The following is a 15,610-nucleotide window of genomic DNA, read 5'->3' as shown; positions in this document are numbered from 1 at the left end:
TGTCCTCCAATTCTCTGCCTCCCACTCCCCTCTTCCCTCTCTTCAAACTCTTTGTCTGCTGTTTGTGGATCTGTCCTCTGTTTCCCATGCTCCTTCCCCCTTGTCTCTCCTCCTTCACATCCCACCCCTGCCCTCTTTTCTATCTTTCAGCAGTGGGGTGAACGAGTCTCGCCAGGTTCTGCAGGAGCAGCCCGACATTGCTCAGTCTCTGCTGCGTGAACCCAACACCCCTGTTATTAGGAAGTCTAGAGGAACATCCACTCAGGTAGGGCTGCAAACACACAGCAGTGATACAGTGGTGTCATAAACAATCATTGTAGTATTTATTGTGGCAGTAAGAAAACAAGCAGGATTTGTATCAGTAGTTTTAGTTCTTGTAACAATTATTATATGTGGTTCTGTGAGAAGTTCTGTGAATCTTCTGAATCGTTATCTTTGTCTGTGCTGGCTGAAAATTACAACCAAGACTTGATCTGACTGAAACTGAGACCAGAATCTATATTGTTGTTTTGTGACTCATTCCTTCTTGCTATCAGGCCTTAATGTGCATCTCAGGATGAGCACGGTCACTTCTTGGTGCAGTCAGAGAAAGTAGAAAGAAATACAGTTATTAAATAAATAAAGTTTTATTATTGTTTTTATATTTGAAACAAACAATATTAAAACCCAACCAAGGTCCAACGCTTCTTGCAGCAAACAGCTCAGGTCAGGGAACAGAGCTCTAACTAGAAGAAGTAAAAGTCTGACAACTTACAGGCACCAAGCACATGAAATCATCAAGCGACCTGAAAACCTGTAAACAAAATCGATCTGAAGGTTATGATCGAAGCAGACTTACAATTTTTAATATAACTTTAAACTGATCAAACAAACATCCTCTGTTGTTATTACATTTATCTGACCTCTCATTTCTGTCTATTTGTAGGGCACCTCCACCCACGCCTCCTCCACTCACTTAGCTGTCCTGGACGACCTTGACGAGCCGGTCAGAACTCACCACGGCCACCCTGCCTCCACCAGAAGTAAAGCCAGCAGCGTTCACAGCAAGGCCAGCTACCACGGCAGCCTGCGCCGCACCCGAGACGACAGGTAGAACAGATCATCTGTAACACTCTGTTTCTCACTCTGTCAGATGGTGTGAATCAGATGAAGAAGTGTCTTTCTCCTCTCCCCCTCCCAGGAGCGATGCGCTGGTTTACCGAGGTACAGAGGAACGCAGTTTCCATGGCAGCATGCCACGTCTTGACCACCCGCTTTCCACTCACAGCAGCCTCCATCATATAGAGAGCAACTCACGGCACGGCAGCCAGCGAGACGTGTCTGAAGCCCTGTCTACCCTCATCACCCACGGAACCACGGCGAGTATCAGTCGAGTTGCTGAGAATGACGGCACTAGTGCCTGAAAACAATCACAAACTTTACAGGAAATCATTGCCAGGACGCTGTCTGTCTTTCAAAGAAGATTTGCTGTCAGCAGAACCACACTGCAGTGTCTGTCAAGATGGAGGATGTACCAGTGTGTGCTGTGGTGGTGAATTTTAGTTTCAGTTTATCGCTGGACGGTCGTTAGCTGTGCAGCTACTGGAGAACACAGGTTTAAGCTGGACAGGTATGTTTACATATTTGAGTTGACAAAGCAGTTGACTCCTGACTGCTCAACTCAAACTGCTGAACCAACAAGATAAATCCACCTCCTCAGACTTAAGTGACATCTGTGAGACTCAAGATGTTATTCAGGTAAAGTTTCAGTATCTCGTGATAAACAATGGTGACAGTTTGGTGCAGGTTTACTCTGAAAGATTCATCTTGGATTTAGAGGTTGGACACCAGAACATTGTGACACGCCTCTACTTCCAAATAAGGATCTTGAATCATCTTGCAGGATTTACAGGAATATTGTTAAATATGTGAACTGTGCCGAGTATTGCTTTTGTAACAATCTGCATTGGTTTGTCGTCTCACATGAAACTTGACTGATTTCAGTCAGATCTAATTATTCCATGTTTTTGTTTCTTAGACTGCAGCTCTTAATGATGATGTTTATCTTTGTGTGGCTTCAGAGTCAATGAATATGGGCCTCATGTGACATTTTGGACCTTTTTGTGGATTAGTGAGATATTTTTATACTGTGAAAATCATCTGTGTGGTGCTGAATGCTTCTCAGTGACAGTGTGTGAGTGCGTGTGTGTGTGTGTGTGTGTGTGTGTGTGTGTGTGAGTGCGTGTGTATGTGAGATTGAGTAAGAAATAAAGACACAAGTGGTTAAATGTGTTTTTAAACTTCAGGCACTCCCTCTGATCTAAACAGAGAAAACATGATGGAGGGAACTGAACCCAGTTTGTTAAAGGGTTGTCTTCAGAACCAGGAAGATGAATGAACTGGAATAATGCTTGTGCACTTACTTAACATGCACAGAGGTTATTCTTTATTATTAAATCATTTCAGCACTGGACCTTCTGCAGAGAGGCATCAGCTTTGCAAGGGAAGACAGGTCGGCTTTAGAAACAAACAAGAGAATAATTCACACAACCAATGCTTATTTCATTTGCTGTCAACCAGCCAATCTTGTTAATAAAATCTAAATGGAAGAAGCCAAATAAGAGTCATTACAAAGTCTAAAAGCCTCAAAATCGCGTAACAATCTAAACATCAACAACCTCTGTCTGATTCAGGAAGTCGTTTATCACTGCATTCAAGTCTAACGGCTGTATAGACTGAAGTGTAATTTCAAAATGGAAACCAATGACAGTGCTTTTATTTTTAAATCTGTTAACATCCTCATGGCAGAATGGTTGTTTGTTTCTTTTTTTTCCCTAATGCCACTTTTACTAGTTGCATTGATGTGACCTAACCTGCTTCTGTACATGCTCTTTGGTCACGTGTGCTTGCATTGTTCAAACTTACAGAAACATTCAGTCATCAGACTCGATATGTTCTCTGACATTTAATGTTGTAGGAAGTTAAATGTATAATATCACTGTCTCTCTCATTTGTTTTTTGTTCCACAATCCCTCAAGTTAACCTACCTCACCTCTACCTTCAGCCTTCTCTGTACCTGGGTGTACACACGCACACGTTATTGAGTATTTTAAGTAAAAATGCCTATTTCTGAAGAATCTGAAAGGCTCTAAAATGATACACAAACCAAACAGACTTTCAGTGACTCATGGGTTCTGTTTTAAGTCTCACACACACACACACACACACTAGGATCAGTAGCTAACTCCATCCCACAGTTAGCTATGTGTTTTTTTACTTGCTGACTCTGGCCTTTCACTGCTGCCTCTCTCCTTCCGTCTCTCTTCTCACGTTCACTCGTCTGCCTGCGTCTCTGTTGTACATAGATCTTCTGTCCTCTGTGGTGACTAATCGGCCTCACACCTGCCTCCTGCCTCTCCCCCTGTAAATGTGCCCACACTAATCTTTTTTTGGGACCTACACAATCTGCCTGTACTGTTGCAAGTCTTGACTACTGACAAACATTAACCATTGTGCTTTTACAACAAGAGATGCTATGAAACATCTCATTCTTCTCATCAGTCCCACAACCAGACATTTCTGAGGAAGCTGTTATCATCTTCATCCTCATCATCATCATTACAGTGCTTCACAGTGAACTGGAGTAGCTTGAAAATATGGCACATTAGCAATGATGGTTTAAAAACAGATCAATATTGAGAAGTGTGAAACTTGGGATGTATTTGCCTTGTAATTTATTTGCAGTTTGGGACTGTAATGACTTGTTTTACATGCAGTCTAATAAACATTTTATAAACTTCAGTGCTGTTGTTTGTATTGTGTGGATTTGTTGTTCTGTTTGTCAGAGTTGTGTATTTCTTCTGGCCAACTAATCTTGTTACCATACCTCAGTTCAGTGACCACATTACTTAAAGGGGACATATCATGCAAATTCCACTTTGTTTGTGCTTCTACACGTTAATTTGTGTATCTGGCATGTCTACCAACCCCAAAACTCTGGAAAAAAAACACTTGCGCGTTTTGTTATGGTTCCTCTAAGTCAGAAACGTCATGCTTGAGTGACTGGAATGAGCTTCCTGTGTATTGTGTCGTAACAATACACTGGAAGTCTCCCTACATGGCCTTGGCCCACCCCACCCTCATCCCCTGCCCCCACACTCGTTACGCGGGTTTACACCGGACGCAGCGAGGCTGCGAGCAGCGCCGCTTCTCAAGCCGCAGCCGCCTGGCTGTTCACAAATCATGGGGGAGAGGGGAGGGGAGCTGGCTCATTAGCATTTAAAGGAACAGGCACTCAAAACCGGTCACTCTGTGGAGGGCTGTTTTATACAGGGTAAAAAGGGTGCTGTTTTAAATGATCCTTGTGGTATTTTGACCAAAGTATGTTACAGACATTTCATTAAGACCCCAAGGAACCATATCAACTTGTGGTAAAATGGGCATGCTATGTCCCCTTTAAACAGGTTTGGTCAATGGCATGTTGCACTTCTAGAGTTACCACAGTGGAGCTCTTACATAAGTGACATTATTTCCAACCCACTCAAACCTTGTAAAATAAAGTTCAGAGACGTTCACGATCAGCCAACAGTCATTCGGTCAAGACCAGATTCCTGATCGTTCTCGTTTCCGACGGACAATGGCGGCGACATCGTGTTTGAGCGGGGACACACTTTGTTCCAGCTGCTCTGAGAAGTCTCTCATCAGACGACCCTGCTCATCTATAAACAGTCTGAGCCCCAGCAGGTCAGACTCCTCCTGGAAAACACACAGAACAGACACACAACAAACAGTGAAGAACATGTGTTAAAATGAACGCACATTTAGGAGGTGACACTATAAACTAACCTAAAACATACAGCGTTCTTCAAACGGGTGAAAACACGACCTATACTTGTTGGAGGTAATAATTCTGAACCAATGGTTTCCAGTCGGTTCACTGACAGATGGCTGAACATATATATTCTATATCACAATTGTATCAAACAGCTAATAAAATAACATCTAATAACAATAAAATTCCTGAAATGCTCCCAACTGTGCAGTAAAAAAAAAAAAAACAGCAAATGAAAAATCTTTGATTAAAATGTATGAAATCCTCACTTACTGTGGTCATTCCACTGTAATCTCACTGAGACTTTACTTGAATGTCAGTTTTGTATTAACAGGTCTGACTGGAGTAAACGCTCACTAAGGCTGCAGACAGGTACAGATACATACACTGGACCTGTGTCTGCGCAGGCGCTGCAGCTGACCCCTGACTGAGGTCATGCTGTGGTAGAAAACCTTGAGAGCACGAGCAAATTCTGCATCGCAGCTGGGACGCAGCGACCGACCACGCCCACCATCCCCACCTGAAATCAACAAGAGAGAAAGTGTGTGAGCAAGAGGAGGTGAATCAGAGTTCCTCTCTTATGCCTTTCTTAGTCCAAACTGTAAATTACTATGAAAAGATACAGTATAAATGCAATGTGAACTCTATTTTGAATGTGTGTTTTTAATTCACTGGAATGAAAACACATTGAGCACAGCCTGTGGTGTGTGTGTGTGTGTTTGTGTAAGTTACCGTTCCTGTTCGTGTTGAGTTGTTCTCTCAGACAGTGATTTTCTTTTCTCAGCGAAGCATTATCACTCTTTAGATCTTCCACATCCTGTAGCAGAGCTCTCACTGAAGAGCTGAGCTCTGCAGAGTTTACAGGCTGAAACCCCCCACACACACAACCACACACTTTTATAAGCACCATGTTAACATTTTTGTGTAATTCTCATGAAAAATAGTTCTTTTGAAAAAACTGTCCGTTCTCTAATACAGGAAAATACAAAGTAACTGAGATTTATGTAAATGTATTAGGATGCAAACATGTGTCTCCCATTGTTTAATGCACAATAAGGGATTCAGACTTAACATCAAACTCACCACAGTGTTTGTTGGGCCTTCCTCGTCGATGATGAACACACCGTCTGTAGTCATCCTCACTCCCTCCAGAGGCGACACCAAATCTGTGCAACCATCTGAGACAAAAGCTACACGCATCAGCTGCTTTGATTCTGACTGTATCGATATGCAGTGCTGTACATACATAGTCACATGTAGCATGAATTAACCAACAATACCAACATACCCATTAAAGTTAAGTTGAGGGTGAAAAAAAAGTTACCATTACTCTGAGACCTGCCCGATCACTCATGCATCTCTCCATTCTCACCTTGAAGGCCCCACAGCTCCAGCACGACAGCGCTGCTCTGCAGGTAGTCCAGCAGACGCTGGGAGGTGTGGAGGGAGGCAAAGTGGACTCTGTGGTCCAGCAGAGGGTTGAGGTTGTGCCACACAGCTGCAGAGTAGAGAGGCTGACTGCAGTCAAACATCCTGAAACTAAGAGAGCGGGACGAAATCAACAGTCTCAGCTATGGCCACATGAATCCAGAGGATATTAATATTCAATAAATACCAATATATTAGCACAGTCCTCTGCACTGACTGTGCCACAAACCAACATTAAAATTACCATTACGTCTCTGTAGTCCCCCCCCCTATACGCCTCACCCAAACTGAACCCCTCTATTGCGGGCCTCTCTGATCCAGCGCAGGCCACAACACTGTTCCAGGACCAGCTGGAAGTCCAGTCGTCGTCCCAGTAGCTCAGACGGATCGATCAGGATGTCGTCTTCACCGAGTGGGCTGGAACACAAGATAAATAAATAAATGGTTATATACTAATAATGACAACTTACTGTGTGTTTGTGTGTGGGGTCCAGGTATTACACATGTTGTGGGGACCTAAAACTGTTCACACAGTCACATTATGGGGACTTGTTTGCCTTATGGGAACACAAAGCCCCAAAATGTAAATGTTAAAGGGTAGACATGTTTTAAGGTTAGGTTAAGATTAGGTTAAGGTTAGGTTTGGTTAGGTGTAGGTTAAGGTAAGGATTGGGGTTCATCAAGTAGAAAGTTTGGTTAAAGCTTCAGTAAATCTCCAGGAAATCATTGTTAGTCAATGATGTAATTTCCTCTGTCGTGTGTGCGTGTGTGTGTATGTGTGCATCTCATACAGTCCAGTGGAGTTGCAGGGAACCAGCTGAGCTTGTAGAATGGCCTCCTCTGTGCCCTCTGACCCCAGCACCTGCAGACAGACATGATCATCCAATCATCACTCAGAGATTATCCACCATTTACTGTACGTGTGCTGGTTCTGTGGTTCCACCTCCAGCTGCTCCTCCAGAGGGATGCGGAAGGCCAGAGACTGAAGCCAGAGGTGAGCGGTGCCCAGGAGCAGAGGCTCCACTGGATCCCAGAAGGGGTCCTTATCTCTGGGTAACGCAGCGGCAGACAGCCCCTCTACTCTCTGACAGCACCAACACAAGATGAATCAAGAAACAGTTTTAGATGTGAAATGATCTGATTTCATACAATATGAATTAAGGGACAGGGAAACCAATCAAACTGCAGATCTGCTGATTTGTAAATACTTTAGACTTAAAAGATTTGTTTAATTTACTTACATTGATTTCACTCTGCTCAGCCTGATGCTGCTGATAAACCTCTTCCATCAGGAATTTGCGGTTCACAAACTTGGCCTTGGACCACATCCATACCTGGGGAGGCGTTAGTTCAGAGTAGTTCAGAGAAAGAAACTAAAATTAACTAGGGCGCATTGTAGCACTAACGGGCCCGAGCACACGCATTTTGAAGCCTGAGTGGAGAGAACGATCAATGACCAAGCGCACATCTCCGCGCATGGCATGCGGACTGCGGCAAGGACAAACGCTTCACTTCCTCGTCCATCACGCGATGTCGATCCTTGCCTGCTAATTGCTCATTACGGTCCACACTATCATCACATCACACTGTGAACATTTTATGTAAATCGAATGATAGTTGTAAAACAAAGCTTACTTCCTGTTGCCAGACTAATAGATCTGTTCAAGTAGGGGCTCTGATGTAGCGTGAGCAATTTTGTGTCAATTGGACAATGTTACAACAACCTAATTATCACACTGATCAGTAGGTGGCGCTATGACCGGCACTAATATTAATATATGGAGCGTCCGTCTGTCTGTTTGAAAAAAAATGACAGACGAACCAAAAAATAAATTAAATTAAATTAAATCTGTCGCTGAAAAAATAAAAATACAGACAGTAAAAAAAATTTAAAAGTAAAATCTGTCCGTCTGTCCGTCCCAAAAAAATGAAAAATACAAAAGTAACTAAAAAGTAACTAAAAGTACAAGAGCAACTAAAAGTCTAAAAGTAACTAAAAGTAACTAAAAGTACAAAAGTAACTAAAAGTAAAGTAACAAAAAGTACAAAAGTAACTAAAAATTAAAAAAATACAAAGTAACTAAAAGTACAAAAGTAACTAATAAAAGGATCTAAAAGTACAAAAGTAACTAAAAGTAATAAAAGTAAAAAGTAACTAAAAGTACAAAAGTAACTAAAAAGTAACTGTAAGTAGCAATTCAAAAGTAACTAAAAGTACAAAAGTAACTAAAAGTAACTAAAAGTACAAAGTACAAAAGTAACTAAAAAGTAACTAGTAAAAAACTAAAGTACAAAAGTAACTAAATAACTAAAGTACAAAAGTAACTAAAAAGTAACTAAAAGTAACAAAAGTAACAAAAGTAACTAAAAGTACAAAAGTAACTAAAAGTAAATTCAAAAGTAACTAAAAGTACAAAAGTAACTAAAAAGTAACTAAATAACAAAAGTAACTAAAAAGTAACTAAAAGTACAAAAGTAACTAAAAGTACAAAAGTAACTAAAAAGTAACTAAAAATACAAAAGTAACTAAAAGTACAAAAGTAACTAAAAGTAACAAAATATACAGTAACTATAAAAGTAACAAAAGTACAAAGTACAAAAGTAACTAAAAGTAACTAAAGTAATAAAGTAAACAAGGTACAAAAGTAACTAAAATTACAAAAGTAACTAAAAGTACAAAAGTAACTAAAAAGTAACTAAAAGTACAAAAGTAACTAAAAAGTAACTAAAAGTACAAAAGTAACTAAAAAGTAACTAAAAGTACAAAAGTAACTAAAAGTACAAAAGTAACTAAAAAGTAACTAAAAAGTACAAAAGTAACTAAAAGTACAAAAGTAACTAAAGTAACTAAAAGTACAAAAATTAACTAAAAGTACAAAAGTAACTAAAAGTAACTAAAAGTACAAAAGTAACTAAAAGTACAAAAGTAACTAAAAGTAACTAAAAGTACAAAAGTAACTAAAGAAGTACAAAGTAACTAAAAGGTAACTAAAAGTACAAAAAAGTAACTAAAAGTACAAAAGTAACTAAAGAGTACAAAGTAACTAAAAGTAACTAAAGAGTACAAAAGTAACTAAAAGTACAAAGTAACTAAAAAGTAACTAAAAGTACAAAAGTAACTAAAAGTAACTAAAATTACAAAAGTAACTAAGTAACTAAAAGTACAAAAGTAACTAAAATTACAAAAGTAACTAAAAGTAACTAAAAGTACAAAGTAACTAAAATACAAAAGTAACTAAAAAGTAACTAAAAGTACAAAAGTAATGAAAAGTACAAAAGTAACTAAAAGTAACTAAAGTACAAAAAGTAACTAAAGTAACTAAAATTACAAAAGTAACTAAAAAGTAACTAAAAGTACAAAAGTAACTAAAAATACAAAGTAACTAAAGAAAATTACAAAAGTAACTAAAAGTACAAAGTAACTAAAAAGTAACTAAAAGTACAAAAGTAACTAAAAAGTAACTAAAAGTACAAAAGTAACTAAAAAGTAACTAAAAGTACAAAAGTAACTAAAAGTACAAAAGTAACTAAAAAGTAACTAAAAGTACAAAAGTAACTAAAAGTACAAAAGTAACTAAAAAGTAACTAAAAGTACAAAAGTAACTAAAAAACAAAAGTAACTAAAAAGTAACTAAAAGTACAAAAGTAACTAAAAAGTAACTAAAAGTACAAAAGTAACTAAAAAGTAACTAAAAGTACAAAAGTAACTAAAAGTACAAAAGTAACTAAAAAGTAACTAAAAGTACAAAAGTAACTAAAATACAGTAACTAAAAGTACAAAGTAACTAAAAGTAACTAAAAGTACAAAAGTACAAAAGTAACTAAAGTGCTTTTAGTTACTTTGTGCTAGTTACTTTTAGTTACTTTTGTACTTTTAGTTACTTTTGTACTAGTTACTTTTGTACTTTGAGTTACTTTTGTACTTTTAGTTACTTTTGGTTACTTTTGTAATTTTAGTTACTTTTGTACTGTACTTTGCTTTGTAGTTATTGCTTTTAGTTACTTTTGTATTTTAGACTTATGTACTTTTAGTTACTTTTGTTACAATTACTTTAATTTTAGTTACTTTTGTACTTTTAGTTACTTTTAGTTACTTTTACTTTTAGTTACTTTTGTACTTTTAGTTACTTTAAGTTACTTTTTTACTTTGTTATTTTTAGTTACTTTTTAGTTTTAGTTACTTTTATACTTTTAGTTACTTTTAAGTTACTTTTGTACTTTTAGTGACTTTTACTTACTGTACTTTAGTTACTTTTGTACTTTTAGTTACTTTTAGTTACTTTGTACTGAATACTTTTTAGTTACTTTTGTACTTTTAGTTACTTTGTACTGCTTTTAGTTACTTTTGAATGCTTTTGTACTGTCTTTAGTTACTTTTGTACTTTTAGTTACTTTTGTACTTTAGTACAGTTACTTTTGTACTTTTAGTTACTTTTGTACTTTTAGTTACTTTTAGTTACTTTTAGTACTTTTAGTTTTTTTATGATTTAATTTACTTTATTACTTTTAGTTACTTTTAGTTTAGTTACTTTGTATAGTTACTTTGGTACTTTTAGTTACTTTTAGTTACTTTTGTACTTTTAGTTACTTTTTAGTTACTTTTGTACTTTTACTTTTAGTTACTTTGTGACTCGTTACTTTTGTACTTTTAGTTACTTAGTTACTTTTGTAGTTTTAGTTACTTTTGTACTTTTAGTTACTTAGTTACTTTTGTACTTAATACTTTTTAGTTACTTTGGTAATTTTAGTTACTTTTGTACTTTTAGTTACTTTTTAGTTACTTTTGTAATTTTAGTTACTTTTAGTTACTTTTGTATGATACATTTTACTTTTAGTTACTTTTTTTTTGTACTTTGTCTTTTTTGTATTTTGTTACTTTTTAGTTACTTTTGTACTTTTAGTTACTTTTGTATTTTTAACTTTTTAGTTACTTTTGTAATTTTAGTTACTTTTTAGTTACTTTTGTACTTTTAGTTACTTTTAGTTACTTTTGTACTTTTAGTTACTTTTGTACTTTTAGTTACTTTTTAGTTACTTTTGTACTTTTAGTTACTTTTGTACTTTTTAGTTACTTTTGTAATTTTAGTTACTTTTGTCCTTTTAGTTACTTTTTAGTTACTTTTGTAATTTTAGTTACTTTTTAGTTACTTTTGTACTTTTAGTTACTTTTGTATTTTTAGTTACTTTTTAGTTACTTTTGTATTTTTAGTTACTTTTTAGTTACTTTTGTACTTTTAGTTAATTTTGTACTTTTAGTTACTTTTTAGTTACTTTTGTAATTTTAGTTACTTTTGTACTTTTAGTTACTTTTTAGTTACTTTTGTACTTTTAGTTACTTTTGTACTTTTAGTTACTTTTTAGTTACTTTTGTACTTTTAGTTACTTTTGTATTTTTGTTACTTTTCAGTTACTTTTGTACTTTTAGTTACTTTTTAGTTACTTTTGTAGTTTTAGTTACTTTTGTACTTTTAGTTACTTTTAGTTACTTTTGTACTTTAGTTACTTTTTAGTTACTTTTGTACTTTTAGTTACTTTTTAGTTACTTTTGTACTTTTAGTTACTTTTTAGTTACTTTTGTACTTTTAGTTACTTTTTACTTTTTAGTTACTTTTGTACTTTTAGTTACTTTTTAGTTACTTTTGTAGTATTTTTCATTTTTTTTTGGACGGACAGACGGACGGATTTAATTTAATTAAATTTTTTTTTTTTCGTTGGTCTGTCCGTATTTTTTTTTTTTCAAACAGACAGACGGACGCTCCATATATTAATATTAGTGCCGGGTCATAGCGCCACCTACTGATCAGTGTGATAATTAGGTTGTTGTAACATTGTCCAATTGACACAAAATTGCTCACGCTACATCAGAGCCCCTACTTGAACAGATCTATTAGTCTGGCAACAGGAAGTAAGCTTTGTTTTACAACTATCATTCGATTTACATAAAATGTTCACAGTGTGATGTGATGATAGCGTGGACCGTAATGAGCAATTAGCAGGCAAGGATCGACATCGCGTGATGGACGCAGGAAGTGAAGCGTTTGTCCTTGCCGCAGTGCGCAAAACGCATGCAACGCGGAGATGTGCGCTTGGTCATTAATCGTTCTCTCCACTAACCGCAACAGGCTTCAAAATGCGTGTGCTCGGGCCCGTTAGTGCTACAATGTAGCCCTAGTTAGAATTTTAGTTTCTTTCTCTGAACTACTCTGAACTACGCCCTCCCCAGGTATGGATGTGGTCCAAGGCCAAGTTTGTGAACCGCAAATTCCTGATGGAAGAGGTTTATCAGCAGCATCAGGCTGAGCAGAGTGAAATCAATGTAAGTAAATTAAACAAATCTTTTAAGTCTAAAGTATTTACAAATCAGCAGATCTGCAGTTTGATTGGTTTCCCTGTCCCTTAATTCATATTGTATGAAATCAGATCATTTCACATCTAAAACTGTTTCTTGATTCATCTTGTGTTGGTGCTGTCAGAGAGTAGAGGGGCTGTCTGCCGCTGCGTTACCCAGAGATAAGGACCCCTTCTGGGATCCAGTGGAGCCTCTGCTCCTGGGCACCGCTCACCTCTGGCTTCAGTCTCTGGCCTTCCGCATCCCTCTGGAGGAGCAGCTGGAGGTGGAACCACAGAACACGCAGCACACGTACAGTAAATGGTGGATAATCTCTGAGTGATGATTGGATGATCATGTCTGTCTGCAGGTGCTGGGGTCAGAGGGCACAGAGGAGGCCATTCTACAAGCTCAGCTGGTTCCCTGCAACTCCACTGGACTGTATGAGATGCACACATACACACACACGCACACACGACAGAGGAAATTACATCATTGACTAACAATGATTTCCTGGAGATTTACTGAAGCTTTAACCAAACTTTCTACTTGATGAACCCCAATCCTTACCTTAACCTACACCTAACCAAACCTAACCTTAACCTAATCTTAACCTAACCTTAAAACATGTCTACCCTTTAACATTTACATTTTGGGGCTTTGTGTTCCCATAAGGCAAACAAGTCCCCATAATGTGACTGTGTGAACAGTTTTAGGTCCCCACAACATGTGTAATACCTGGACCCCACACACAAACACACAGTAAGTTGTCATTATTAGTATATAACCATTTATTTATTTATCTTGTGTTCCAGCCCACTCGGTGAAGACGACATCCTGATCGATCCGTCTGAGCTACTGGGACGACGACTGGACTTCCAGCTGGTCCTGGAACAGTGTTGTGGCCTGCGCTGGATCAGAGAGCCACAATAGAGGGGTTCAGTTTGGGTGAGGCGTAGGGGGGACTACAGAGACGTAATGGTAATTTTAATGTTGGTTTGTGGCACAGTCAGTGCAGAGGACTGTGCTAATATATTGGTATTTATTGAATATTAATATCCTCTGGATTCATGTGGCCATAGCTGAGACTGTTGATTTCGTCCCGCTCTCTTAGTTTCAGGATGTTTGACTGCAGTCAGCCTCTACTCTGCAGCTGTGTGGCACAACCTCAACCCTCTGCTGGACCACAGAGTCCACTTTGCCTCCTCCACCTCCCAGCGTCTGCTGGACTACCTGCAGAGCAGCGCTGTCGTGCTGGAGCTGTGGGGCCTTCAAGGTGAGAATGGAGAGATGCATGAGTGATCGGGCAGGTCTCAGAGTAATGGTAACTTTTTTCACCCTCAACTTAACTTTAATGGGTATGTTGGTATTGTTGGTTAATTCATGCTACATGTGACTATGTATGTACAGCACTGCATATCGATACAGTCAGAATCAAAGCAGCTGATGCGTGTAGCTTTTGTCTCAGATGGTTGCACAGATTTGGTGTCGCCTCTGGAGGGAGTGAGGATGACTACAGACGGTGTGTTCATCATCGACGAGGAAGGCCCAACAAACACTGTGGTGAGTTTGATGTTAAGTCTGAATCCCTTATTGTGCATTAAACAATGGGAGACACATGTTTGCATCCTAATACATTTACATAAATCTCAGTTACTTTGTATTTTCCTGTATTAGAGAACGGACAGTTTTTTCAAAAGAACTATTTTTCATGAGAATTACACAAAAATGTTAACATGGTGCTTATAAAAGTGTGTGGTTGTGTGTGTGGGGGGTTTCAGCCTGTAAACTCTGCAGAGCTCAGCTCTTCAGTGAGAGCTCTGCTACAGGATGTGGAAGATCTAAAGAGTGATAATGCTTCGCTGAGAAAAGAAAATCACTGTCTGAGAGAACAACTCAACACGAACAGGAACGGTAACTTACACAAACACACACACACACACACCACAGGCTGTGCTCAATGTGTTTTCATTCCAGTGAATTAAAAACACACATTCAAAATAGAGTTCACATTGCATTTATACTGTATCTTTTCATAGTAATTTACAGTTTGGACTAAGAAAGGCATAAGAGAGGAACTCTGATTCACCTCCTCTTGCTCACACACTTTCTCTCTTGTTGATTTCAGGTGGGGATGGTGGGCGTGGTCGGTCGCTGCGTCCCAGCTGCGATGCAGAATTTGCTCGTGCTCTCAAGGTTTTCTACCACAGCATGACCTCAGTCAGGGGTCAGCTGCAGCGCCTGCGCAGACACAGGTCCAGTGTATGTATCTGTACCTGTCTGCAGCCTTAGTGAGCGTTTACTCCAGTCAGACCTGTTAATACAAAACTGACATTCAAGTAAAGTCTCAGTGAGATTACAGTGGAATGACCACAGTAAGTGAGGATTTCATACATTTTAATCAAAGATTTTTCATTTGCTGTTTTTTTTTTTTTACTGCACAGTTGGGAGCATTTCAGGGAATTTTATTGTTATTAGATGTTATTTTATTAGCTGATTGATACAATTGTGATATAGAATATATATGTTCAGCCATCTGTCAGTGAACCGACTGGAAACCATTGGTTCAGAATTATTACCTCCAACAAGTATAGGTCGTGTTTTCACCCGTTTGAAGAACGCTGTATGTTTTAGGTTAGTTTATAGTGTCACCTCCTAAATGTGCGTTCATTTTAACACATGTTCTTCACTGTTTGTTGTGTGTCTGTTCTGTGTGTTTTCCAGGAGGAGTCTGACCTGCTGGGGCTCAGACTGTTTATAGATGAGCAGGGTCGTCTGATGAGAGACTTCTCAGAGCAGCTGGAACAAAGTGTGTCCACGCTCAAACACGATGTCGCCGCCATTGTCCGTCGGAAACGAGAACGATCAGGAATCTGGTCTTGACCGAATGACTGTTGGCTGATCGTGAACGTCTCTGAACTTTATTTTACAAGGTTTGAGTGGGTTGGAAATAATGTCACTTATGTAAGAGCTCCACTGTGGTAACTCTAGAAGTGCAACATGCCATTGACCAAACCTGTTTAAAGGGGACATAGCATGCCCAT

The 15,610-nt window shown here is 38.1% G+C and overlaps 4 protein-coding genes across 4 annotated transcripts in view; 3 read left to right on the top strand and 1 right to left on the bottom strand.

Moving 5' to 3' along the window:
* The window catches only part of LOC118113477 (frizzled-3), a 31,961-nt gene extending 28,181 nt beyond the window's left edge, over positions 1-3,780 (top strand). Inside the window, 3 exon segments of the mRNA XM_035163265.2 lie at positions 151-265; positions 926-1,089; positions 1,181-3,780. Coding sequence (XP_035019156.2) covers positions 151-265; positions 926-1,089; positions 1,181-1,403 — 502 coding nt within the window. The 3' untranslated portion in view covers positions 1,404-3,780.
* A 540-nt stretch (positions 3,781-4,320) lies between these two features.
* kif28 (kinesin family member 28) overlaps positions 4,321-15,610 on the bottom strand; it is a 67,682-nt gene continuing 56,392 nt past the window's right edge. Inside the window, exons 19-27 of the mRNA XM_047340761.1 lie at positions 7,480-7,572; positions 7,182-7,322; positions 7,030-7,100; positions 6,521-6,655; positions 6,183-6,349; positions 5,894-5,988; positions 5,543-5,675; positions 5,197-5,330; positions 4,321-4,734 (exon numbers count right to left, since the gene is read on the bottom strand). Coding sequence (XP_047196717.1) covers positions 4,576-4,734; positions 5,197-5,330; positions 5,543-5,675; positions 5,894-5,988; positions 6,183-6,349; positions 6,521-6,655; positions 7,030-7,100; positions 7,182-7,322; positions 7,480-7,572 — 1,128 coding nt within the window. The 3' untranslated portion in view covers positions 4,321-4,575. The remainder of the gene's footprint in view (positions 4,735-5,196; positions 5,331-5,542; positions 5,676-5,893; positions 5,989-6,182; positions 6,350-6,520; positions 6,656-7,029; positions 7,101-7,181; positions 7,323-7,479; positions 7,573-15,610) is intronic.
* LOC124852251 (kinesin-like protein KIF28P) lies at positions 12,412-13,462 on the top strand. Its single transcript, XM_047340767.1, has 3 exons — positions 12,412-12,554; positions 12,712-12,852; positions 12,937-13,462. The coding sequence occupies exons 1-3, from the start codon at positions 12,468-12,470 to the stop codon at positions 13,063-13,065; spliced, it is 357 nt and encodes a 118-aa protein (XP_047196723.1). The 5' UTR covers positions 12,412-12,467; the 3' UTR covers positions 13,066-13,462.
* Positions 14,040-15,449, top strand: LOC124852250 (kinesin-like protein KIF28P). The gene is made up of 4 exons (XM_047340765.1): positions 14,040-14,129; positions 14,348-14,480; positions 14,695-14,828; positions 15,291-15,449. Exons 1-4 carry the CDS (start codon positions 14,076-14,078, stop codon positions 15,447-15,449), a joined length of 480 nt encoding a protein of 159 aa, XP_047196721.1. The 5' UTR covers positions 14,040-14,075.

This window comes from Hippoglossus stenolepis, chromosome 1 (assembly GCF_022539355.2).
Source record: "Hippoglossus stenolepis isolate QCI-W04-F060 chromosome 1, HSTE1.2, whole genome shotgun sequence".
Lineage (NCBI taxonomy): Eukaryota > Metazoa > Chordata > Actinopteri > Pleuronectiformes > Pleuronectidae > Hippoglossus > Hippoglossus stenolepis.
The sequence above is the reverse complement of the archived record's forward strand: the minus strand, read 5'-3'. Positions and strand labels throughout refer to the sequence as shown.

Coding starts and splice junctions, on each gene's coding strand:
- LOC124852250 (XM_047340765.1), top strand. CDS start 14,076: ATGACTACAGACGGTGTGTTCATCATCGACGAGGAAGGCCCAACAAAC. Junction 14,481..14,694: donor ACTCAACACGAACAGGAACG/GTAACTTACACA, acceptor TGTTGATTTCAG/GTGGGGATGGTGGGCGTGGT. Junction 14,829..15,290: donor TGCGCAGACACAGGTCCAGT/GTATGTATCTGT, acceptor TGTGTTTTCCAG/GAGGAGTCTGACCTGCTGGG.
- LOC124852251 (XM_047340767.1), top strand. CDS start 12,468: ATGTGGTCCAAGGCCAAGTTTGTGAACCGCAAATTCCTGATGGAAGAG. Junction 12,555..12,711: donor CTGAGCAGAGTGAAATCAAT/GTAAGTAAATTA, acceptor TGGTGCTGTCAG/AGAGTAGAGGGGCTGTCTGC. Junction 12,853..12,936: donor CTCTGGAGGAGCAGCTGGAG/GTGGAACCACAG, acceptor GTCTGTCTGCAG/GTGCTGGGGTCAGAGGGCAC.